At 47.0% G+C, this 25,973-nt stretch overlaps 1 protein-coding gene across 2 annotated transcripts in view; it reads left to right on the forward strand.

The window, feature by feature from the left end:
* Positions 1-25,973, forward strand: part of IGHMBP2 (immunoglobulin mu DNA binding protein 2) — a 335,240-nt gene that overhangs the window by 110,672 nt on the left and 198,595 nt on the right. For both annotated transcript variants that reach the window (XM_086957844.1, XM_086957845.1), the window contains exon 7: positions 13,239-13,386. In XM_086957844.1, coding sequence (XP_086813970.1) covers positions 13,239-13,386 — 148 coding nt within the window. The remainder of the gene's footprint in view (positions 1-13,238; positions 13,387-25,973) is intronic.

Here is a 25,973-nt window from a genome sequence, read left to right on the forward strand (position 1 = left end):
AGCTTTTCCTTGAGCAGCTTGTTGTCGGCCTGCAATTTCTCCATTGCGACCTGCAGATCTGAGACGTCTTCCACCAAAGATTTAGCTACCACCTCCACCTGCTTCACTCTTTCGCTCATCTTCTGGAGGTCCGCCCGTATCAGGGTCACTTCTGTTGCGGTTGCTCCCACCGTTGCCTGTACCTGGGCCAAGGCGTGCAAGACGTCTTCCAGGGTAGCCTTCTTCGCACCTTCTCCTTCCGTGCCTTTGCCCATGGATTTGCGCTGCTCCGGCTGGGAGAGTGATTGTTTATCATAAGCGAATTTATCAAGCTTAGCTTGAGTGGAGGTATTTCTGGGCCCTTTGCACGCCATAGTGTCACGCTGGTACGTTCAGCCAGCTGTGGCTCTCTGTTGGAGGATTGTTCGCAGCGGATGGTCTGTTGGGCTGCCTGAGTTTCAGCGGCGCCCAGTCTTCTTAGTTGTTAGGCTTCCCACCATCGGGTCCGCACTCTGTACACCAGTTGCACTAGTTACTCAGGATCTAGATCCAAATAGGTCGCCCGGTCCCTCCGATGAGAAAGTTCGTGCCCACAGTGGCGGACGGGATGTAAAATGGCGGCGACTACGCACTTTTCAGACTTCAGTTGCGATTAGCGCCGCCGTCATCCACTGTAGAGTCTTGACGTTGGAGCGATATGTCAAGCCCTTAGTCGATCTGTAAGGATCTGTAGACTTCCAACGCCGTTGTCGTGGGTCTGTGCTCGCTGCGGGCACTTCCGGTTTACAACGCCGACGAGGCTCTACTTCCGCCCGGGCAGGTCCCAAACCAGCCACCGCGGCTGCACTCACGCCACCAGGTCGCACACAGAGGTGGCCGTTTCTTCCCGTTCCCGGGGCATCGATGCTCCCAAAATTTTCCTCCAAGTGTCGTTCGGTCACCGGACCTGGGGCACCCCTTCTGGGTTCGTTTTTGTGCGGATAGGCATGCAGATTGATGCGGGAAGCCGCCTCGCTACGGGAGCCCCTCTAGTTTGCTGCCGCCATCGTCGGCAGCTAGCCACGCCCCCCCAAGACTTTTTTTTTATTGACACTTGTGTGTGCAGGCCCTCACGCTGTCACTTTACTTAATATGCTTTAAAATCTCTTATGTTGTGTGAGCTTGCAAGTGTGCATCTGTGTTTTCTGTATATATGTGTGTGTGTGTGGAGAAGTGTGGCTCAATGGTTAGAGCGGCAGACCCTGATGCAGAGGTCTGGCCCGGACCAGGGTTCAATTCCCGCCTCAGGCGGGTCTTGGGCTAAAATTTCCCCGGACCAATTCTCGCCTCGGTGCCTATTCTAATCATGGGTCCCACGCTGCAACTCTGGGCAATAGCTTGCTTAATCTCCACAACGGCCCCAGCAGCGCCAGGATGCCTGGCCTCACCTTGGGGGGCCCAGGAGTGGGCACTTCACATGGAAAGGCCAGGAGGGGTTCCAGAGCGGTTTGTGTACAGCGCCGTGATACCCCTTGGGGTGATTGTGCGCTATATAAGCACCACAACATTTGTGTATATATATATATATATATATATATATATATATATATATATATATATATATATAATATTCACTGAAAAAAACATAGGTTTCACACCAGTTATAGTTAGCTGCAATTTTACTGACATAAAACCATTGAAATTCCACGTTATAGTTAGTTGGACTCACTATAACTTGCGCGTGTAATGCACTGCTGATGACGTCACATATTACATCACTCATGACATGGTCAGTGACATCACTCATGACATCACTGATGACACCATCCAGTGAATGTGTATCTTTCTGAAAAATAAATATTTTTTATATATGTATATGTAAAGGTCGATGGAAGAATAAATGTTTAAATAAACGTTTTAATGAATGTTTTTAAAAAAAAAAAAAATTGGTTAACTGGCTTATTAAGTGTATCTTAGTGAATACATATATTAGCGAGTAATGTTAAAATATTTAAATATATGTATCAGTGTTTCACTTTGCGTATAAATGGCTACATGGGTTGGTGAATAGCTACATGTGTGTGTATATGGGTTATTAGATGTTTTTTTAGTATCAGTATGAGTGTCTGTATGGTTTGGTGGGGGTATTACTTTGCACATAGATGCATCAATGACTGACTCACTGTATGTGTTTTGAAGACCGCATATGTGCAGGACTATATGGGTGGATGAGAGTGTATATGTGTGTGTTAGTGAGTGAATGACTGTCTCACTAGTGTCTTTATCAGTAACGACATATGTTTTAATCTAGTATATGTGAGTATTGATGTTTATAAGTGAGTATATGTGAGATTGTAAGAGTTCCTGTTTAAATAAGTATGTGTTTCTATAAGTGATTGTTTAAGAGAGTAAGTATGTGTAAGTTTCCTTAGAAGTAAGGTGGTAGTGTGTGTATAGTTGTAAATGCAAATAAATGGATGTTCAATAGTTTATTTGCATGTGTGTGAGTAACTTTTGGATGACTGTCGGTGTGTAACAGGATGTATTGGTGTATCACTACATATGATGAGTGAGTATATGTATGAGTGACTATATAGAACTGTTGGTGAATGAGTGGATGTGTATATAGATGGTGGGATTCATGAATTGGTTGTTGTAACTGGTATGGATATCTCCATTTCTTTGAAAATGTTAATTTCTATTTTTGAATATGTGTTTCAAGGGTTACATTACACTGAAAGGAGGTCTGTCACTCTGTCACAAAGATGGTGTCATCAGTTCTGTCATGAGTGATGTCACTGACCATGTCATGAGTGATGTAATATGTAACGTCATCAGCAGTGCATTACACGCGCAAGTTATAGTGAGTCCAACTAACTATAACGTGGAATTTCAATGGTTTTATGTCAGTAAAATTTGCAGCGAACTATAACTGGTGTGAAACCTATGGTTTCTTTCAGTGAATTTAATAGGTTTTTTTATATGCTAATTCCTAAATATAACTGGTGTGAAAGCTATGGTTTTTTTCAGTGAATTTCATAGGTTTTTAAATGCTAATTCCTAACTATATATAAGGCCCCAAACCTATGTATTTTTCTTTGAAGTTCAAAATTTGGTTAATAGCAAATGGCTATAGCTATGAAATGTAATATTTTTGAAAATGAATGAATCCTATATTTTATTTGTATTTTAAACATTTTTTTTTTTTTTTTTACACTGGAGCTCTCCCGCGGCGCGCCCCGGTGAGCACCCGGGAGAGCGTAGTCGTTTGAAGCGCCCCAGGGCGCGCTCCGAGAAGCGTCCCGTTAGCGCCAATGTCGCGAACGAAAACATGATTGTGACGTATCGCGTAGCCACGTCTGCGTGATCCGCACGGCGTAAGCGCACCCGGAAGCACTCGAGCGAATACGATCGTGCAACGTAAACTTCCGACGCGCTTACGCGTCACGCCCGGGGCGCGTCCGTGGGCCCGGCGCGTAAGCGTGTCGGTCATGTGACCTGAAAATAACACTTTTAATTGGTGCAGAACAGTTTTACTTTCATAATGATGAAATCCCTGGTCTTGTGACCTAAAAATAACACTTCTCATTGGTTCAGGCCTTTTCTTTTCCAAATGATGAAAGACCCTACCTTTTTTCCTTATTCTGACTTTGTCCTTTGACTGAGGAAGACCTGATTGTACCTCTCTGTACCTTTTTGATCTATATAATGGCTTCAGTAGCAGCAGCAGCTGGTGCATCTGCACCACCACCACCACCAAGAGGACCACCACAACAGTACATTGGTGGTCAAGAAGAGGAGGAGGAGGAGGAGGAAGAGGAGGAAGAGGAGGATGGGAAAAGATGGCTGCCTGAACAAAATACCCCATACAAGCCCAAGTCACACATTGTATGGGAGTTTTTTTCACTCCCAGAGGGAAAGAAAAAAGTGAATGCGGCCAAGGTAACTTGCCTAATCTGTAAGGAACAACTCTCAAGGGGCAACCCAAACAAAAAGTATTCCTTTGGTAACAATACCATGATTCGACATATGATCCGTAAGCACCCTAACAACTATTCTCGTGCAGAGCTCAGGGAACTGGCCAGTAACCCCCCCCCCCAGTCATCAAGGACCACCTCCCAAAGAAACAAACCCACTTCATCGGGACCAGAAACATCAGAGATGATGCCTTGTATTAAGCAACGATTTGCTGATTTTAAAATCACTTGTACTGCATGTGGCAAGCTTATCGCCTATGGTGAAAAGAGCGTAAAGCTCCTCGTCCTTGCAGGTGACAATCAAGTGCCCCAAAAAGAAGTAATTTTTTTCTATTTTTGTTTTTTGCTCCAGTTGAGCCAGTTTCAATTCCCTTTTTTTTGTTTCTCCCCCTAAAAAAATACAAAAAAATATAAAACTGTTTTGAAAAGCCAAAAAAAGTACAAAATGTTCAAAAAACATTAAAAAAATATAAAACAACAAAAAGAAGAAAAAAACAGTTCTTTTCAGAACTACCTCCAATTTATAAAAAAAAGGCTTCATTTTTAAAAAACTGTCATTCTTTTTTCCCCATGGAACGCTTCCCAGTCCGCTCCCCGGTGCGCGTACCGGGCGCTCCCCCCTCGCAAAACGCCCTTTTATAGCCCCCACATCAAACCTAGGGGATCAGGGGGGTCTACCCTGCCCCCTTATGGTCATTTCCCCCTTTGTTTTGGCCACCTCTTGTGTCTCGATCCTACCGAGACACAAGATGGCGGCTGCTCCGGACTGTTTCGAATGTTTACAGACACCCGAAAGCCAATCAGCTTTCTGTGCGCAAGTCGCGGGTCGCGCCCGGGGCGCACCCCGGTGCGCGTACCGGGGCGCTGCCATAGATATATATATTTGTTTGAACCTCGGGGGCGCTAGGGGGCGCACAGCGGAATGGCTGTGTGAGACCACAGCTCCGCCGGACGTCCGATATCCCTCAGGAAAAAACACATCTAACCTGGCCAGACACGTCCAAAAAACACTAACGTGGATCAGAACACACAGTGCAGCAGATGTGGGGCTCAGCGCTTGATGATCGGGTCCATAGAGAGTGATAACTGCAAAATAGACTCGCGAACGAGAGTGGCGGTCAAGATGGCAGCCGTCCGTTGATCCGAAAGTCTGCCTCCGGAACCCTAGTCGGGGTCACTGCCACCTTGCAATGCGGCGGAATGGCGAAATTGTGCTGGTGAGGCGAGGTGCACTCCAACGTTTATGCGGAGCGTATTGAGTGAAAGTGGGACTCGAACTTTCACGGAGCCCCCCGAGACCTAGAGGCGACAAGATAGCGGCGCCCAGAATGCGGAGAATCGAGTAGCCCCATTGGGAGACTGAGAGACCCGGTGAGTTGCGGCGGTGCTGCGGGGCGGTAGATCAGAGTATTCGCCCCCACACACCCTCTCACTCCTGCGGCTATCCTGACAGCGGGCTCTGGTGCTGGCGTGTCCCTAGCTCGCCGCCTGTGGAGGAGCGCCCGACTCCCAAACACGAGTGTGCGCGGGACGAGCTCCCATTATAGCGGGCCCGCCTCGCAGATCCTACACTGACCTGAGACACCCTGCTAAGGCGTCTGCTCCCCGCGAGATAGCGCACAATTGCACAAACTGAGCGCTGGGAGGTGGACCTCACCCTGTGGGGGGGCGCTTTCATAGCGGCACGAAAAGAGCGGGATACCTGAGGGTGACCAGCTGGGGGAGTTCGTGCTTGACCTATACCTGCTTGCCGCCATAGCACTGCCTGGTGAACCAGTGTCCCTCTCTCACTGCTTGTGGACTAACCTTGCGAGGTCCTGGAATATCATCGCGAGCTGGTGTCCCCTCCAAGCCTCCCTTCCGCCACCACGAAGTGGCGCGTGTGTGGCGAACAAGCCTTAGTTTTCAGCGAAGGTGGTGGGGCAGTGGGATAAGCCACCAAATCACTGAGTAGCAGAGTTCGCACCCCCTCGGTCCCACTTGGCAAGACCATCCATAGCCAAAACGGGGTCGCTCACTGCGTCAACGAGATCCATACGACGGACCGCCAAGACCCAGCTCACGCCGCTGGGTAGGATGGTGAGACCTGAGAAGCAGCAACCGAAGTTGAGCTTTGAATCGAAGAAGCCCACTAAAGGGGCGGAGGCTATGGCAGAGAGTGGGGGTTCGCCCGAGGTGTCCGCAAGCAACAACATGGAGAAGATTCTCCTCGCCATTCAGTCTAACCTACAAGACAACAATGGCAAGCTCGAACATCTGACTTGCAGAATGGATGGCATGGCAGACAAACTCGAGAAACATGGGGAACGGCTTGACGCGGCCGAGGTGCGGATCTCGGAGGTAGAGGATGAATCTAGAGCCACCACGACGAAATGTAATGGGATGGACAGAGTGCTCGAAGTGATACGTGCAAAGGAGGAAGAATTAGAAGCGCGTTCCAGGCGCAATAATGTGCGCATCACAGGGGTTCCGGAGACAACCAACACTGGGCGCATGGAGCTATATATTGAACAACTATGTAAGGATTTATTCGGCGCAGAGGCTCTGTCTTCAGTCTTCATTGTTGAAAGAGCTCACAGATCTCTTGCGCCACGGCCTCCCCCGGGCGCAACTCCCAGACCCATAGTCGCGCGCATTTTGAACTACCGCGACGGAGACACTATCCTCCGCCTTGCGCGTGAGAAGGGCCAAATAACGCACCAAGGAACCAAGCTGGAATTTTACACTGATCACACAGTCGCTGTTCAGCAGGCGCGGAAGGAATTTGCTTCAGCGAAGGCCAAGCTGCGTGAGTTGAATATTGTATACGCCATGTTGTATCCAGCCAGACTCAGGGTAACGTGGGAAGGAAAACCTGTCATTTTGTCGACCCCTAAGGCTGCAATGGAATTTGTCAGAAACCGCAAGGAAACAGGCGAAAAAGACTGCCCGGGATGAACAAAATGCGGAATCTGATTTAGATGTTAATCTATCGCACCGCTTGCTCCCTGCTTGTCACTATCAGCCTAACACTGATCGCACCTGCTCAATAGAAGGTAACACAAGCGTACAGAAATGTAAGTGATCAACAGCCCGAGTGGGTCGAAAGGTGAACCCGGATCGAGACGGTAATGTACCCTGTCGTCTGAGCCTGTTACGCTCACACTGACTCATTGTACCTATATTGCATCTGTATCGGGTGTGTGTTCACCTTCACCATTGTTTGTCCACTGACTCTTACTTTATTGACTCACCATTGCACCTGAGTGCGATAGACATTGTCACAGAGCTCGCCATTGACAGTAACTTTATTCCGAGCTCTGCATATTCTGTTGTACTTTATTACATGTTCTTGTGGGCAGTTTGCCTAGGGTCCCATCTGCTCCCCCTTGCACCTTGTCACATGCTGCCAGGTATCCTACTTATGCACGGTTTCATATGTTAGCAGGGTAGACATTACGCCCTTCACGCTCTTGCTCTGCTTCTGTTGCTCTGGCCAAATAGGTGGCGGCCAGGTCCTTGCCTGTGTTTTATTTGTTAATCACGCCATCTCCCGGCCATCCATTCTAAAAGAGCTGCGATGCATGGGCCCACAGATGCGATTGTTGTTATACTGCCTGCTACATTTGATTGAAGAACAAGTCGCTTACTGACTCGGCCCGACCGAGTTTAATGACGGGGTCACTGGAGGGGGGCGGTGCGGTGGTGGGGAGGATCTGTTTGTTTGCCTCCCGAAGGGACTGAAGTTCTGGCCGCATGCGAACTGGTACATACAGTATTATTTGTACAAATCTAGTTGCATTAGAGACGTCCACGCCCGTGCTTTCGGGTGTTGAGCTGTGTCCCCGGCGGTCCTCCAAAAGGGTGTTCCCCGCAAAGTTACATGGGATGGGGAACTCCTTATGTCCTTGTAGTTCATGGGGTGATTGTTCCTGGGGTCGATGGCTTCGGCAGGTTTGGGGTGCTGGAGTGGGTGGGGGTGGTTGGGAGGGGTGTTTTGTTTCTGTTTTGAGACCAATTGCTCTGCAATACAACTATGTTGTTATTTTGTCAATTATGCGCTCCTTGTACATGCACAGGATAGTCCCTGGTTTATTGTGCTCCATACCGTTATGCTGTTTGTTCATGGCAATGTCTGCTGTAGTACTGATAAGTTATGACTACTGTGAACACTAATAGACACAGAACACAACTGCGCCTTCTCACTTGGAACGTCAGGGGGTTCACACAACCTAAAAAGATTAGACCGATATTCTCTTACTTGACAAGGTGGGAGGTCGATATCGCTTTCATACAAGAAACCCACATCGCTCCCAATTCTAAGCTTACCTTTGGCGCTCGCTGGGCAGAATCTTCTTACGCTTCACATTACTCGTCTTACTCTAGAGGGCTGATTACCCTGATAAGGAAAGGCACGAACTTCGAACATTTGGGTACAACTGCTGACCCCGAGGGTAGATTCATTATTGTCCAAGGCGTACTGCGTGGTCAAAAAGTTGTGCTGCTGAATGTGTATGGTCCCAATGTAGACGCACCCGAATTTATTCGGGACTTGTGGGGTCGACTTCAGGGTGCACATATTATCTGTGGAGGGGACTGGAATATAGCATTGGATGACGAGCTGGATAGGTCACCAAACTCGAACGAACCACACAAACATGCTAAACAGCAACTACACCACTTAATGCGCGATCTCACTCTTACGGATATCTGGAGGGTTAAATTCCCGGTCACTGCGGGTGCCACGCACATATCGGCAGCACACAGCAGTTGGTCGCGCCTGGATTACTGGCTCGCATCGATAGACGTTGCGCTCTGGGCCACAGATGTGAGTTTACTACCCAGAACACTTTCCGATCACAACCCTGTCCTACTCTCGATAACTGTCCCAAACTACTGCCCGCCCCCTTTCCAGTGGAGATTTAACTCTAGAGCATTGTCCGACAAGAACTATGATCACACTATACACACGGCCATTGTGGACTACTTCCAGCTGAACGAGCCGTCGTCAGACGACCCTTGTCTGCTTTGGGAGGCTTTTAAAGCCACGATCCGTGGGGTCTGTATCAGCACTACGGTGGGCACACTACGAGATATACGACACCAGATCAATAGTCGAGAAAAGCGAATGAGGGAACTAGAAAAAGCTTTCGAAACCTCGCAGGACATCTCCTTATTGAGCGAACTGCGTTTGTTGCACACAGAACATAGCACTTACGTTGAGGACGAAATCAAATACTTAAACAAGCGTACCACTGCTAGAGCTTTTGGAGAGGGCGGTAGACCAGGGGGGGTCCTGGCGTCTAAAATTTGCGAGGGCAGAAAGCGAAACACTGTCTTACGCATACGGTCCACTGTGGGGGACTATAAGACGCAAGCCGCTGACATACTGTCCTGCTTCGTTGATGCATATAGTGCACTCTACACCTCCCGTTCTATAGCATCCCCTGATGAAATCTTTAGCTACCTGGAGGAGGTGGCTATTGCCTGGTTGTCCGACTCTCAAAGGGAGTATCTGGCCGCCCCCATCACAGTCGAGGAGGTTACGGAAATAATTAAATCCCTACCGAACAATAAATCACTTGGGCCAGACGGCTACACCAATGAGTTTTACAAACATTATGTGGACATTCTGGCCCCACACCTGGTGGCGATGTTCGGCACAGCGTTCGATGAGGGGGAACTGCCGCCCACACTTAGGGAAGCTGTGATCATCACGCTGTTAAAACCCCACAAAGACCCCGAACTATGTGATTCCTACAGGCCCCTATCGCTTATAAACACCGACTCCAAAATACTAGCCAAAATCCTAGCTGTTAGACTCACTCCCCTAATGACTAACCTAGTGCTCCCTGACCAGTCGGGATTTATCCCCACTCGCTCCACAGCGCACAATACTAGGACTCTATTTGCATTATCCCACTACCTACAACCTTCCACGAGGGCGGTAGCTGTCATGTTGGACGCCGCAAAGGCGTTCGATTCAGTGGAAAGGAGCTATCTGATCAACATACTTCACAGAATGGGTTTCCCTAAAAGATTTGTGCAGTGGGTGCGCCTACTCTACACTAACCCGGGCGCTAGGGTGCGAGTGAATGGCTATGTGTCCACCAATTTCCCTATAGGGCGTGGCACAAGACCGGGTTGCCCCCTGTCACCCCTACTATTTGCCCTCGCCCTCGAACCCCTTGCGTGTAGGATCAGGCAGAAATATAAATCCTCTGCTCTGCGTTTCACTGACAGACCCCTTCACATCTCATTATACGTTGATGACATGCTCTTATATGTGCGCGATCCGGTCACGAACCTAAACCGGCTTCTACGGGAATACGTGAAGTTTGAGGGTCACTCCGGACTTGCCATCAACTGGACGAAATCCTACATTATCCCCTTGACTGACATGGCTGAACCTATACACACGGTCTATCCATTGGTTTGGCAAACGGACCCAATTCGCTATTTAGGGGTCATGTTTCATCGAGACCCGGAGGTAGTGATTAGGGCGAACTATGGCACTGTCATTTCCACGTTGGAAGATAAGATCCGGCGCTGGATTCAGCTCCCTCTGTCCCTGGCTGATCGCATTGCGATTGTCAAAATGAATGTCTTGCCCAAATTTCTATACTTGTTCAATAACATTCCGATCACCCCCCCTAGCGAGGTATTCCGTCGCATAAAAACACTTACACTACAGCTCATATGGGCGGGCAAACAGGCGCGTATCGATCTACAGACATTGTCGCTCCCATATATCAAGGGAGGCTTTGGGGTCCCGGATTTTGTATTATATTACCTTTGCACGCAAGCCCAATTTGCTACATACTGGTTTCACGAGGTTCCCTACCTCAAGCACACAGCTATTGAAAAAGATGATGCAGCGCCAGTACCCCTCACATCCATGCTCACACATAAGCGCCCGCCCCTTCACTCCCAGGATATCAACCCGGTGGATACTACCATTAAAGCTTGGAACAAATTGAGTCACTTAACACATAAAACACCATTGTATTCCCCATCCCTACCTTTGGCACATCATCAGGCTCTATCGGTCACTGGGGAATCGGTGGGCATGTCTTTGCTGCAACGGGTGGGCATATCCATGCTAGGCGATTTATTCTGTGAGGGGGAATATATAGAAATAGACGATTTGACGTATGTACAGAATAAGTCCCCATTATTCACATTTACATACTACAGGCTGAAACGGGCATTGAGGGAACACTACCCCACTTTCCCACAGGCACCAGATTCTCTGTCTCCCCTACACCTGATGATTACATCCCCAAACACCTCCCATATGGTGTCACGGCTGTACTCCTCAGCACAAGCAGACTTGCCTTACTCTACGGCCAAAGCCAAAGGGCGCTGGGACATGGTACTTGACGATCCGCTCACGGAACAGGAATGGCAGCAGGCATGCGCACTAACCCAGATCCTTACCCCAAATGGCAATCTCCGTATTATACATTTCAAATTCTTACACCAAGCTTACTATACCCCGGCTCGCATGCACAAGTATGGATTGTTGGATGTCGACCAGTGTAAACGATGCGGGAGGGAGGGGGCTGACTTCCTGCACCTGGCCTGGTCGTGCGCAGCGATCCAGAACTACTGGGGGGAGGTTTTCAATGCTTTGTCTACCATGCTGAGCTCCGAAATGCTATGTTCTATACGAATGGGTCTTCTGGGAATAACGACCCAATTTAAGGCTGTTAAACGTAAGTTCTGTGCTGTTGCCCTGCTGCTGGCCAAGAGACAAATAGCTCAATGCTGGAATAGCTCCAAGAAACCGACCATAGCCAGGTGGCTAGGGGACATGGCTAGCTGCAGAGATAGGCTCAGGACCTATGAGGAGGACCTCCCGGCGAAGTCCAGACCTAAGGACTTTTGGAATTATCTCACTGACTTCCTGGCTGCAGTTCAGTCTGAGGAGGAGGATTAAGGGGTCTCTGAGCTACCGCTTGGGTGATATGTCTTTCACGATTGCCATCATTCATGTGAGCGCTGGTTACTGGCACGTGCCGTTGTTTCTTGCATTGCACTAATATTATATTCTTTTACAGCAGGGGTAATGGTCTCCAGTTCAATGTTGTACCTAGGTCTGTTGGTTGTGACCTAGAGTTCCTACAAAAACCACAAATACCGTTACAGGACCCAACTGTATGCTTTACATTGCCGTTCCGACCGTTTGTACCTATGTATCTATGTACAATACGCTATAATTGTGGATCCCACCTTTGCAGCTGGCCCCAGGGTTGTAGGCTGCTGGCTGTGTAATGTTATGACTTTGCTACAATAAAGGTCTTGGAAAAAAAAAAATATATATATATTTTTGAACCTAAATTACTCAAAATCCACTGGAGCACATATCTTGAGACATAGAAAAGGCACATCGGGCTACCAGTCCCTAAAATTTTGCCAAGTTTGGTGCAAATCCATTTAGCCGTTCGGGCTTAGTGAGTTCGACCGCCCTATGGAAATTAACATGGGGAAACACGTTTTGGGACCCCCCTTTTATATCGGCCCCCGCTTGACGAATCACCCCGAAACTTTCAAGGAAGGACCGGAGCTCCGCGAGGCAAATTTGAGGAAGTTTTCAGGCAGATTCGTCAACCGGAGCCTAAGTTATTCCAAATAGAATTTTGAGATTTTGCATTGAAAAAAATCCTAACTATAACTACCTACTGGCGACCGCCAGTAGGTAATATATATATATATATATATATATATATATATCTCATTTATTTAAAGGCATGATCCTATTGGCGTGATGAAGGGGCGGGCAAACGTGATTGCATGACACAATTGGCATGCTGTAAACTTTTTTCAGGTCAAGAGAGTTACAGGAGCCTGTGCACCTTTTGTTTTCCCCACTGTTGATGGCACTGATGGATTTGATTTTTCCCCAATAAAATGTGTATGGAGAGCATAGTATCTTTTTCATAAATACTTCACAGTAGCCTTTTGTTTTTAAATGTTGCTTGCTGCGTTGACGTCAGTGTTATTAACTAGGGCTTTGCCCCAGGTTAATGACTGAAATATGCTAAGCGGAATAGGGAATCTGCAGATGTTTAATTCTGCTACAGACCATCATTGAAACATTGCCCTTGTCTGAAGGATAAAGATTGGTTGCATTTGTTCTTGTAATGTACGTGATGTAACAGCGCATGTAACATGAACTGCATAAATCAATCAGCATGGAAACATTTGGTATGTAAGAAGAGTTGTTTATTTACATGTACCGGCCTACTGTATTCCAGTTCATGTCAGATCTTTCCAAAATCCATCATATATGAACTGTGAAACCACTGCTTCCCGTTGCAGCTCCAGGCTAAAAAGACACGGAACAAAGGTGAGAGGAGTCATCTACGAACTGAGATCAAGACACTGAGGAAAGAACTCAGGGAAAGGGAGGAATCTGCCATGATCAACATTCTGACACGCGCAAACGTAATTCTTGCAACAAACACTGGTTAGTAGTCTTATCTTGTTAATGCATTTGTTTGATACCTGCCAGTCAAGTTGATCTTTTTTTCTGCTTTTTGTTTACAAGTGTGTAAATGCTTGATGATCAGTAGTGATTGGAATTTGTTTGACTCAAAACTACTGAATATTATTTTTATTAAGAAAAGAGTGGATGCTGTTAATCTAACAGCAGAACAATTTACAGTAGAAGTGGATCACACCATAGTAATTTATTGCAAGTAAACTTCTACACACCTGAGTTAATTTCTTACATTATGTCCTGTGTTTGCATGAAGATCCTTGCAACAAATCTTCTCTCTGTTTTCCTGAGTGATATCATCTGTGAGTTCCTACTGTGGAGTTGATCCGGGAGGTTGGGCAACACATCCCCTCTAGTTCTCTCATATTGCAGCCCGAGCCAAAAGTAGCATTCACCTGTTTTTTCAGTTTGAGGAGTTAAAGCAGAATTTGCATCTTTTTAGAGAGAGAATCGGTCTATCCCTCGAAGTAAGTTAGCAAATGCAAAACACCTGTGCAGTGGTTTTCCAGATTAATGGAATATGTTGAATGCGCTCTCCATTTCTTAAGTGTTTACTTTTTCACAATCATTGCTCAACTTAAGTGATACAGCTGGGGTAAGGTAGTACCTTTGCACAAACGTAAACTGAATTTCTTTAAATTTGTCATTGATCATGAAAATACTAATGTTACTCAAACCTATTATATTGTCTGAATAAATAAAACAAACTGCCATTTGAAAGAATCACATTTACATTAAAAGGCATTCCATATCTGTGATATCCATTACACATTTAACCCTTAATTAATAACATTTGAATTCATGCCATCACAAAAATTAGCCCTGGAAATTCAACATCAATCAGTGTCCAGACTGCCAAATGTTATCATCTCAGGAGATTTGTAGTACTATCTGTAGCCGCTTAACAGTCTCAGTCAAAACAATTGGAAGCACCCCAAAGATACCCTGACTCCAATAAAATCAAACCCAAAAGACTGTGAAAAAAATACAATATTACGAATGAGAAAAACGTTCTGAAAAGTAAATATTGTATAATTTAGATGCCTAAAATGCGTATTCCTAATGTCTGCCGTGTTTCTGAGAGCAATGTCCTCAATTCTATACACTCAAATACATTTTACACTGTTCAGTGACCACTGTATTTCAAACTAATATCCAACATATAATTCCAGGTAATGTGTGAAATTAATTCTGATATTTAGAAAGGAACGAAATTGTTATTAAAAAATAGAAAATTGCAGCATAACCCTCTTAATTTGTCAACAAGTATTCTTAATCAAGCTTCCTGCATGTGCATCTCCACGTTACTTTTTATTCTTGTATTCATTTTCATATTGCTTCAAGCTAAATATATTTCTCTTTGTGTAATTTGTGATTGGGTGTGATGCTTTTAAGACCGTGATCAGAGGTCACTGAATTGCGAAAGTGGTTGAGGTGCTTAGAACACTGGTAGGTGAGTTAGAGACTAAGGAAAAGGCACTTCGGACCCTGATCAACAGAGACTGGGCAATCCTGCTTTTAAGTATTCATTGCTTGATGGAAAGAAATTACTGGCAGCCCAAGTTGATAGACTTTGTTGCTTTGAATACAGAGAATATGACTGGTTCCATTTTGGCATGGCTTATTAATTCGAATACCAGGGGTTCCTTGGTATTGCTACTAGACTCCTATGCAGGTGAACCTCTATACAACCACCACCATCAACTCTAGATTCCGAGAGTACTATACATCCCTCTGCACCCCAGAGCAAAGACACCACCTTGGACCATTGAGGATGTATTGTCCCTGGGCCGCCTGCAAGTTTTTTCACAGGAGGGTGCAGATGATTTGAGATATTACTATACATGAAGTTCGAGCTGCCATAAAAAACATGGCACATGGTAACATTTCCTGGAGCAACAGCCTACCTGTGAAGTTCTTTGCTGTGTATAAGGATAGCTTGGCTCCAAAACTAGTAGAAATTTACTCTGCAGCTCAGAAGTCAGTTAATCTACCAGTATCTACATGCAAAGCCCTGACCATCCCTCTCCTGAGGCCTGGGCGCCGTCCCACGGATTTCAGAGCCTACCGGCCATTGTCCATTCTTAATGTAGACTATAAAATTCTTAGTCTAATTCTAGTGACCTGGCTCCTGCTCCATATGCCCTCTTTGATTCATGTAGATCAAGCGGGTTTTATTCTAGGGCGTAATATGGTATTTATTATCCAGAGAGTCATCTCACTCCTGAATGATGATTTCTTCGATCAGCAGAAGGCAGCTTTTGAATGGCGCTTGGTCCTGGGTTTATTCTCTGGCTCACGCTTCTCTACCCATGTTGTGGGTTCGCTCTGCCAAAACTATATCTGAACCTTATGATGTGGTGCGTGGTACTAGACAAGGGTGTCCAATTTCCTCCTTATTATTTGCCATCCCAGTGGAGCCTCTGGCCAGCTGTGCTCACACTGGGGTTTTTATTGTGTGTTGGAGGTCCGAGGGCTGTCCCATTATGCAGCATTATATGCTGACGATATCCTACTTTCTCACTGGGATGTTGGAAGAGGGCTTACCGGGTTCAATAGACTTATTAGAGTGCTTTGGTGCAGTCTTTTGCGTGCACATTGACTAGCAGAAATCCCATTTGTTTCCACTTAGTGGAGATGCCGCTCCTCGTCAGAATCTGTGCAGGCTCGGCTGGAGCCCTTCCTGCATCAATTATCTGATAGAGACATCTAGCCGCAGATTCCTTAACTTAGAATATCCCCAGGCGTCGGACTGGATCTGGAATTTTTTTGCAGCAGCACCTCAGCGCGCCGGGGGACGGCGCGACACGACCATGCTTTGACGTCGTCCACATACATGACGTCAGCAAGGACATATAAGTCCCTCCCGGCGCGCTGACGTCAGTTTCCTTCTTTTCCGCGTGCAACGCGGATTCGGAGTGAGCGGTTCCTCTGGCCTGTTTTCAGGCCCCCTTTTTGACGCTTCGTGTGCAATGCCTTCGGTCTTTAAAACTTGTAATTCCTGTTCGCAGCAGATGTCCGCGACGGACCCACATCTTATTTGTATGTGGTGTCTGGGCAAGCACCATGACTCCACGGACTGCGAAGCCTTCCAACGCATGAAGCCGAAGTCTCGGTGGGAGCGCCGTATGAAGCTTCTCTCAGCGGTACGGCTTTCCGGGTCGGAGTCGTCTAACCCCCGGACTCTTCATCAACAGCAGGTCCCTCTACTGTCCAGTTCCACCGTCGATCGCCCTCTGGGGTCCGGGGCTGTCATTCGCCACTTGGTTAGTCGAGGCGCTTTTCGCTGAGGCCTTCGGCCTCCCCTTCTTCTGTTGTCTGGGGGAATGGGTTCCCGGAACATTCCCGACGTGCGCTCCCGACAGTCAACCCCCCTCTATCCACCCTTTCCAGGTGTGGGGGCACTCAGGCCCAGATGGAGGCTTATGCTGCAGTTCTGTAGGCCTCCCTTGGGTCGTCTCCCATTCCTGGGGCGTCCTCGAAGCCTCAGGCTTGCACGCTGGTTCGCCCCCGGTGCCTCACGCCCAAGGTCTCCGGAGATATTTTTGCCAGTGCCCCCCTTGGAATTTGTGGAGCCTCCTAAGGAGCTCCCATATCCGGCAGGCTCTTCGCCTCTCAGGAGCCCCATCCGGATCCTCATTCTTCCGTAGGGCTCCCTTCCGTGGGGCATTGGTCGCACCCTCAGTGTCTTGGGAGGGTCAGCTTCCAACCCTCCCCCACTGATGAGCTGTTGTCCCCTCCACGGAGGTCTACGGAGGCTGGTGCAGCTTTTTGGAGAGTGGTCTCATTGGCCATCCGCATTTTAAATGTCCAACCCCCTTCTGCCCCTTTGTCTGTGGACCCCTTTTTTGAGGTCCTTCACCGTGGGTCCGGAAATGTGGAGCCGCTTTTGCCTTTTGAGGCTTCTCTTTATGATGCCCTTTAGGGTACCTGGGTCCGGCCTGCTTCAGATGACCGGGTGGCTCGTTAAGTTCTGCACCGCCACTGTCCAGCTCCACATGATCCTGTTTGTCTTTTTGTGCACCCTGATGCGCAGGGGTTTGTGTTGCAGACTGCCTTTCCTTCTCTGCCCCCTCTAACACTTCCTCCCTCTCGGGAGTCCAGATGGCTTGATTCATGGGGTAGGGACATCTTTGCATCCACTAGTGCAGCCCTACGGTCCTTAAATACAGCGTGTGTTTTGGCTTGGGCTACCTCTGCCCTGTGGGACTCTGCAGATTCTTTGCTTCCTGCCACTTCTGAAGGTGCTCACGTTGATGTCCTTCACCTACTCCGGGATGACCGTGACCTTGCTGAATTCACAATTTGTTCAACCTTAGATACTGTGGATTCTTTGGGCTGAGCCATGGCGGGTTCTGTTGCCTTAAGGCATCATGCTAGGATGCGAGATATCATCTTCCCTGAAACTATCCGTGAGCGACTGGTTGACGTACCCTTTGATGGGGATCTGCTGTTTGATGCTCACGTCGAATCAGCGGTTCACTGGCTCCTGGCGGGCCTTTGTCCTCCCACTTAGGTCCTCTTAGGTCTGTCTTCTGTGGTGGTACTTTTTCATTTTGCATCCTTTAGATATGCTCTGTGGTTACCATGGGCAGTGAGCCTTACGTCTTCTCTTTTCTGTGGTCAAGGGTGATTACCCTTTTATTAGCATCCCTTGGATGCATTTTGCTTTGAGCTGCCTGCTGGCCTGCTGTGGCCGTGTTCCACAGGTTGCTGTGTCTGGTCCTCTTACTGTGGTATTTAGCCGGTGGCTCAGCTCGGTAATGTCATACGGGTCAGAACTTAAGTTCACGGGTTCGGTTCGTTACTGCGCTCATTTGGCTTGGCTTATTGCCCTAAGAGGTGTTCCCCGTTGTCTGGGGTATGCATGCTCCATGTGGGGTACTTGTACGCTATTATTTAGCTTTGCTTATCTCACCTGGGCCTAGAGATCCTGTGGGCTCCATGCGTCACTTGGTGGTCCGTTGTACGGTGTTCTATGTTTTTCTCTGGTGCCATCTGCTTACGCCATGGTCATCCACCTCCTTGGGAGGTTTCATGGTCTCCTCTTTAAAAACAGCTCCTACCTGCCCTTACTGTACTAGGTATGATCCGGTATGGACATGTTCATGCTCTTGGCTAGTTCTGTCTCTACATAATCATATATTTATACATTTATGTATACATGCTGGTTGCCTTGGTAGCCTCTTCTACATCGCCACCTCTTGTCAAGGCTGCGAGGTCTGGACCTATATCTCCATGTGTGGGGGAGCTTTTCTGAGTTGTTGCAAGTTGCCCATAGGTTCCTCCTTGTTTCCGCTTACTGGATTGTTTTCCCAAATTGACAAATGCTCCCTTTTTGGTGTTCGACTCTGTATGTGTCTTTTCTGGAGTGTTGGTCTCAGATTCTGAGACTCTTTCCACCATTTGTTATTTGGTGTTTTTGAACACTTCCTTCGGATATGACTTTTTTCCACATTATCACATACTCTTGTTAAAGCAACGCCTGTGGGGCAGTTCTTCTGATGGCAGTGGTCATTGACTGCTGCCTGCAAGTCTATATTGTGGGTTGTTGCTCACTTTGGCTTCATACTGCCCGGTTGGGCACTCTTATGCTGCTTGTGTAAGTCACTTTAGGGTCTTTTATGGCAGTTTGCCTGCTGCATATTTCTACCTGCCCCTAATTACCCTTTTTGGGGTTGGGTGTGCATTTGGCGTGTCTCTTGTTCCGCCAGCTATTCTCAACGCATTGCTCAGGTTCTAGGTCTTGCCCTTGGGCTTTTGACACCGGCTCCTTCGGCTTCCTTTTATAGGCTATTCGGTTGGGCTATGGTTGCATCTCTTCACGTTCATTTTGGGCTTGGGTCAGTGTACTCATTGGGCGCCATTAAGCGGAGAGTAGTCCTTCTTCATCCCTCTTTCTTTGCTCTGGTATAGGACTCATGCCGTTCTACCTGTCCTTTTTTTTTTTTTTTTTACAGGTATGGTATAGCGCCATGCTGGCATTTTTAGGATGTCTTCTATCCTGTTATTTCTGCTCTTTCGAGCTGCTTGGGTTGCTCTCTGGCTGTTCCGCCACAGGTTCCCCCCTTTATCCGTCACTCTGTTGCCGGATCAGATGCTTGGCGCTTTCTGTTGTTCTGTCGCAGACCCACCTCCCTTTTGGGGTATGGCTGTGGTATCTATTCTAAGTTAAGAAATCTGCGGCTAGATGTCTCTATCAGATGTACGAGTTACTTACTTTCTGTAACTATGTATCTGGTAGAGGCGTTGTCTAGCCGCAGATTCCTTAACGCCCACCCAGCCTGCCCATTCTGCGAGGACCTTGTCTAGTGGTATTCTCAACTGGCCTCTTCAGTTGCCTTGGGTTATCTCTCAAGGGGGTTCAGATTGTTGCAGTCCCTTGAGTGTTTCCATGTACAGTGAACTTCTGCGGAGGTGCTTCTTTCCTGTGATATGATGTCTTCTCTACTAACTCGGGTCCTGGTTTCCTCGTGGTCATCCTCTTTGAGGGTCGGTTGTGCTCTGTTTCCATCTTCCGCTATTAGAGGGAAAAGGCCAGTCTTTTCATCCTTTCCTACAGTGGACTGTTGTTCTTTCTGTGTTCTGTTCTTACTAGACTGCACAGTTCTACATGGCACTATCAGTCTATTTCTGTCTGTTGAGAAGTTCTTCCCTTTTGCACTCGGGGAAGGGTCTTTGCTTAGCTTGCGGGGCTCTTTCTCACAGCTTCCACTTATGTGTAGAAATGTCTAATTCTGTCTTTTAAGATGGTGTCTTCCACCATCCTCCTTCTTTATTCATGGATTTTTATCCCTCGCACACTGTTCCCATACTTTCACAGTTTTTTGTTGGTGGCTCTGCATTGTGCCGCAGAAAAGGTTTCTCCGTAGAAAACGGACGTCAGCGCACCGGGAGGGACTTATATGACCTTGCTGACGTCACGTATGTGGACGACGTCAGGGCGGGGTCGTGTGGCCCCGTCCTCGGCGCGGAGAGGTGCTGCTTCAAAAAATTTCCGGATCCAGTCTGACGCCTGGGGATATTCTAAGTTAAGGAATCTGTGGCTAGACATTGTCTCTACCAGATACATCGTTACCGAAGGTAAGTGACTCGTACATTTAGTTGTTGTTAAAATATACCATAACCAGCTACATTTACTAGATGGTAATGTTAGGGCAGTTGTCTGACCACTTCATACTAGTATAAAAGTTTGAGCGAAATTGCCATTATCTGTGGTTTGTAGAATAGGGGTGGCCAAGATCATGGTGCTCCAGAGACTGCTTTATTTCTTCACCATACTGCCAATGGTGGTGCCTCATCTGCTGTTCCAGGACCTGGAATCCTTACTTTTGGAACTGATCTTGAGGACTGATTGGTTTAGCGTGGTGCTAACAAAATCGCAGAACCCTGTGGTAGAAGGTGTGCGGGCTGCTCCTGACCTTGAGTCTTATTACATGGCAGCTCAGCTGCAGTGGATAAACAAGTGGGTTTACTGTAGGATGAATTTAAGGTCATTGGGGGAGAATGAAGGGTTTTATTTTGTTGAGTAATTTTAGGTTCAAGAATGCGCTTTTCGCTGAGTTCTTGATATATTTGTCCATGTTTAGGCTTGGGTCCAGGGTGATTCCTAGGGATTTTACAGAGTATGCCAGGGTAAGATTTCAATTAAAAGCGTCAATGACTTTTAGCCATTCTGTGACTAGGGGGTTTGCTCCTTCTTGGATATGAAGAGGGTTTCTGTTTTGTCTTGGTTGAGCTTTAGGTGGTTGTGGGATAGCCAGTGTTGGACTTCTCGTAGAGTGTTGTTTAATTTTTTAATGTCTCCAATTGAGGATGTTTCTAGGTTGATCTGGGTATAATATGCATAGAGGTGGAAGGTAATGTTGGCTTTTTTTGAGTATGGAAGTGAGGGGCTCTATGTAGATGTTAAACAGTGATGGGTAGAGAACTGATCCTTGTGGGACTCCTCTGGTTATGGGGAGATGGTAATTTTTATTCTTTGGGAGCGGTTCAGAAGGAAGGAGGTCAACCATTGTCAGACCACCTCATCTGCACCAATTCTCTCTCGGAGTACATTTATGAGTAGAGTGTGGTCAACCGGATCAACGGCTGCCTTATAGGTGAAGGAGTTTGAGTAGGCAGCCATGGTCTGCATTAAGTGATTTGTAGACATCATCTATGACATTCAGGATCGCTGTCTCTCGATGGGTTGTTCCTGGCTCTTTTTTGTTTCAGGAGTGCTACTTGGTCTGGTATGGTTGTCATTGTTATATTGTAGCGTGAATTAAGCTCAGTTGTAAATAGGTCATTCATGTTGGGGGGGGAGGGGGAGTAGTGTTCTTACAAATAACCAAATTTGAGGAGGGTCAGGGGAATATATTTAACGACCTATCATTTCATTTCCCTACATCATAAACTGAACCCAAACACATATTGAAATGATTGGTCTTCTATATGTTGCTATACTGGAAACTGAGAAAACAGGACTATGTAAATAGTGAAAGAGTTACAGCTGGCTGAGATATTCCCATCAGACCACCCTTCTGGCGGAGTTTCATCATATGGGTTGTTTGTTAATGCATCCAACCAGCCGCCCAAACCATCGAATGATGGTGCGGATATGGATGTGGGATCAGAAAAGCTCTAGCCAGACTGTTACTCACAGGGTAGTGCTCTGGGTGTGTGGTGCAGTGCTGTGGTGAAAAATTAAAATTAACGACTTAGAAAATATATTTAATGGGAAGTGTCTAAGTGTTAAACTTAAAACCACGCCTGGTACCTTGAATTTATAACTACACTATGGCGCTGTGCAGGAGGTCAACATTTTTCAGCCAAACTGGATACTATCCGGCTTTCGTCAGGACCTAGATGGTAAGCTACTGCCACAGTTTCCAAAGGACAATGACACAAGCCAATGGAAAATATGGGAGGAGTGTGGTTGGAGCTTCAAGTCCATACCTGAATACAGCATGTCTTGCAGCGCATGCGCTGCCCAGGCTCGACCTAATCAGAGCAGTGGAAGCTGAGTTAAATACACATTTGTCTGTGCAAATTAATGTTTCTAACAAGACCTCAATGTTGTCTTGTCAAATTTGTGCTGGGGATCAGCACATATAAAGACATGTTCTGTAACACTGCGAGACATCAATGGGATTCAACAAACTTTTAAAGATACAATAAGGTCCGGTGAAGACTTAACCCTGCTCCTCTATCACGATCCTAATATACCTACACAGGAGATGTGGCCTAACTGCGAGAGCTGCCCACTTTGTAATTCGGGAACAGGTGTGAGTCCCGTTTTAAGATTTAGTCAACCCTGCCTCATGATTTGGTCCTCCCCTGCTGCATAATTAATTTTAGTTAATTCACTCTCAGTATTAGTACCTAAACGTTCCACGAAAGTAGACCACTTTCTAACTTTCACGTCATTCAAAACCACACTAAACAGAGGAATCAATACAACAAACTCACCCATAACCACTTGACCAAACTCATGTTTCACTCTTTAATCACTCACTTCACTCAACCTATTTACATGATAGATTTTAGGGAAAACCAGCGCTAAACAACAAAACCCTATCCAGTTACTTGGCATGTTAAAATAAGCTGTTTAAGGACAGCTTTGAGAAATGCCTCTAAATATAAGCTCTTCAGCTATCATAAAATTCCTATCAATTATATAATTATAACTACACACACTTGTTCTAATAACTGAAGTATCTCATCTATCACATCTTGCTGAAATCATACATACAACGCCTTTCGTCTCTTGTGATATCCTAAGTCTAGAATGCACCTACGTTTTTGTTAAGCTCCCGTCTTTTTCATAAAACTTCATCACATCAACACCACAAATTTTCACTTTCCAATCATTGCTGCGCTCTACAAAATGCTGATGGATTTCACTAAAATCTCTAAGACAAAGTGCACTGCATTAGTAAATATACACACACTCCTCTTATTGGTGGTGTTAGTCTTTGAATTATAAAACCTAATAGGACAATAATATTTTGTAGACAAATTTAATGTTACAATCTCAGGGATTTTATCTGTACAAATTATAAACACAAAGCATGACTGACACTGCATAGCACAAATGAACCAGTGCAGCATGAATGAACCAGCGAAGAGCATGACTGAGGGTGTGCAACATGAATGAACCAGTGCAGAGCATCGCTGAGGGTGTGCAACATGAATGAACCAGTGCAGAGCATGACTGAGGGTGTGCAACATGAATGAACCAGCGTAGAGCATGAATGAGGGTGTGCAACATGAATGAACCAGCGTAGAGCATGAATGAGGGTGTGCAACATGAATGAACTAGTGCAGAGCATCGCTGAGGGTGTGCAACATGAATGAACCAGTGCAGAGCATGATTGAGGGTGTGCAACATGAATGAACCAGTGCAGAGCATGATTGAGGGTGTGCAACATGAATGAACCAGTGCAGAGCATCGCTGAGGGTGTGCAACATGAATGAACCAGTGCAGAGCATGACTGAGGGTGTGCAACATGAATGAACAAGTGCAGAGCATCGCTGAGGGTGTGCAACATGAATGAACCAGTGCAGAGCATGATTGAGGGTGTGCAACATGAATGAACCAGTGCAGAGCATCGCTGAGGGTGTGCAACATGAATGAACCAGTGCAGAGCATCGCTGAGGGTGTGCAACATGAATGAACCAGTGCAGAGCATCGCTGAGGGTGTGCAACATGAATGAACCAGTGCAGAGCATGATTGAGGGTGTGCAATATGAATGAACCAGTGCAGAACATCGCTGAGGGTGTGCAGCCTGAATGAACAAGTGCAGAGCATCGCTGAGGGTGTGCAGCCTGAATGAACAAGTGCAGAGCATGACTGAGGGTGTGCAACATGAATGAACCAGCGTAGAGCATGAATGAGGGTGTGCAACATGAATGAACCAACGTAGAGCATGAATGAGGGTGTGCAACATGAATGAACTAGTGCAGAGCATCGCTGAGGGTGTGCAACATGAATAAACCAGTGCAGAGCATGATTGAGGGTGTGCAACATGAATGAACCAGTGCAGAGCATCGCTGAGGGTGTGCAACATGAATGAACCAGTGCAGAGCATCGCTGAGGGTGTGCAACATGAATTAACCAGTGCAGAGCATGATTGAGGATGTGCAACATGAATGAACCAGTGCAGAACATGACTGAGGGTGTGCAACATGAATAAACCAGTGCAGAGCATCGCTGAGGGTGTGCAGCCTGAATGAACAAGTGCAGAGCATGACTGGGGGTGTGCAACATGAATGAACAAGTGCAGAGCATCGCTGAGGGTGTGCAACATGAATGAACCAGTGCAGAGCATGACTGAGGGTGTGCAACATGAATGAACCAGTGCAGAGCATGACTGAGGGTGTGCAAGATGAATGCACCAGTGCAGAACATGACTGAGGGTGTGCAACATGAATGAACCAGTGCAGAGCATGACTCAGGGTGTGCAACGTGAATGAACCAGTGCAGAACATGACTGAGGGTGTGCAACATGAATGAACCAGTGCAGAGCATCGCTGAGGGTGTGCAGCCTGAATGAACAAGTGCAGAGCATGACTGAGGGTGTGCAACATGAATGAACCAGTGCAGAGCATCGCTGAGGGTGTGCAACATGAATGAACCAGTGCAGAGCATGACTGAGGGTGTGCAACATGAATGAACCAGTGCAGAGCATCACTGAGGGTGTGCAACATGAATGAACCAGTGCAGAGCATGACTGAGGGTGTGCAACATGAATGAACCAGTGCAGAACATGACTGAGGGTGTGCAACATGAATGAACCAGTGCAGAGCATCGCTGAGGGTGTGCAGCCTGAATGAACAAGTGCAGAGCATGACTGAGGGTGTGCAACATGAATGAACCAGTGCAGAGCATCGCTGAGGGTGTGCAACATGAATGAACCAGTGCAGAGCATGACTGAGGGTGTGCAACATGAATGAACCAGTGCAGAGCATCGCTGAGGGTGTGCAGCCTGAATGAACAAGTGCAGATCATGGCTTAGGGTGTGAAACATGAATGAACCAGTGCAGAGCATGGCTGTGCGTGCGCAGCATGAATGAACCAGCGTAGAGCATGAATGAGGGTGTGCAACATGAATGAACCAGTGCAGAGCCTGACTGAGGGTGTGCAACATGAATGAACCAGTGCAGGGCATCGCTGAGGATGTGCAGCCTGAATGAACAAGAGCAGAGCATGGCTGAGGGTGTGCAACATGAATGAACCAGTGCAGAGCATGGCTGAGAGTGCGCAGCATGAATGAACCAGCGTAGAGCATGACTGAGGGTGTGCAACATGAATGAATCAGTGCAGACCATGACTGAGGGTGTGCAGCATGAATGAATATGTGCAGAGCATGACTGAGGGGGAGGACCATTAATGAACCAGTGCAGAGCCTGACTGAGGGTGTGCAACATGAATGAACAAGTGCAGAGCTTCGCTGAGTATGTGCAGCCTGAATGAACAAGTGAAGAGCATGGCTTAGGGTGTGAAACATGAATGAACCAGTGCAGAGCATGGCTGAGCGTGCGCAGCATGAATGAACCAGCGTAGAGC

This window comes from Lissotriton vulgaris, chromosome 2_1 (assembly GCF_964263255.1).
Source record: "Lissotriton vulgaris chromosome 2_1, aLisVul1.2, whole genome shotgun sequence".
Lineage (NCBI taxonomy): Eukaryota > Metazoa > Chordata > Amphibia > Caudata > Salamandridae > Lissotriton > Lissotriton vulgaris.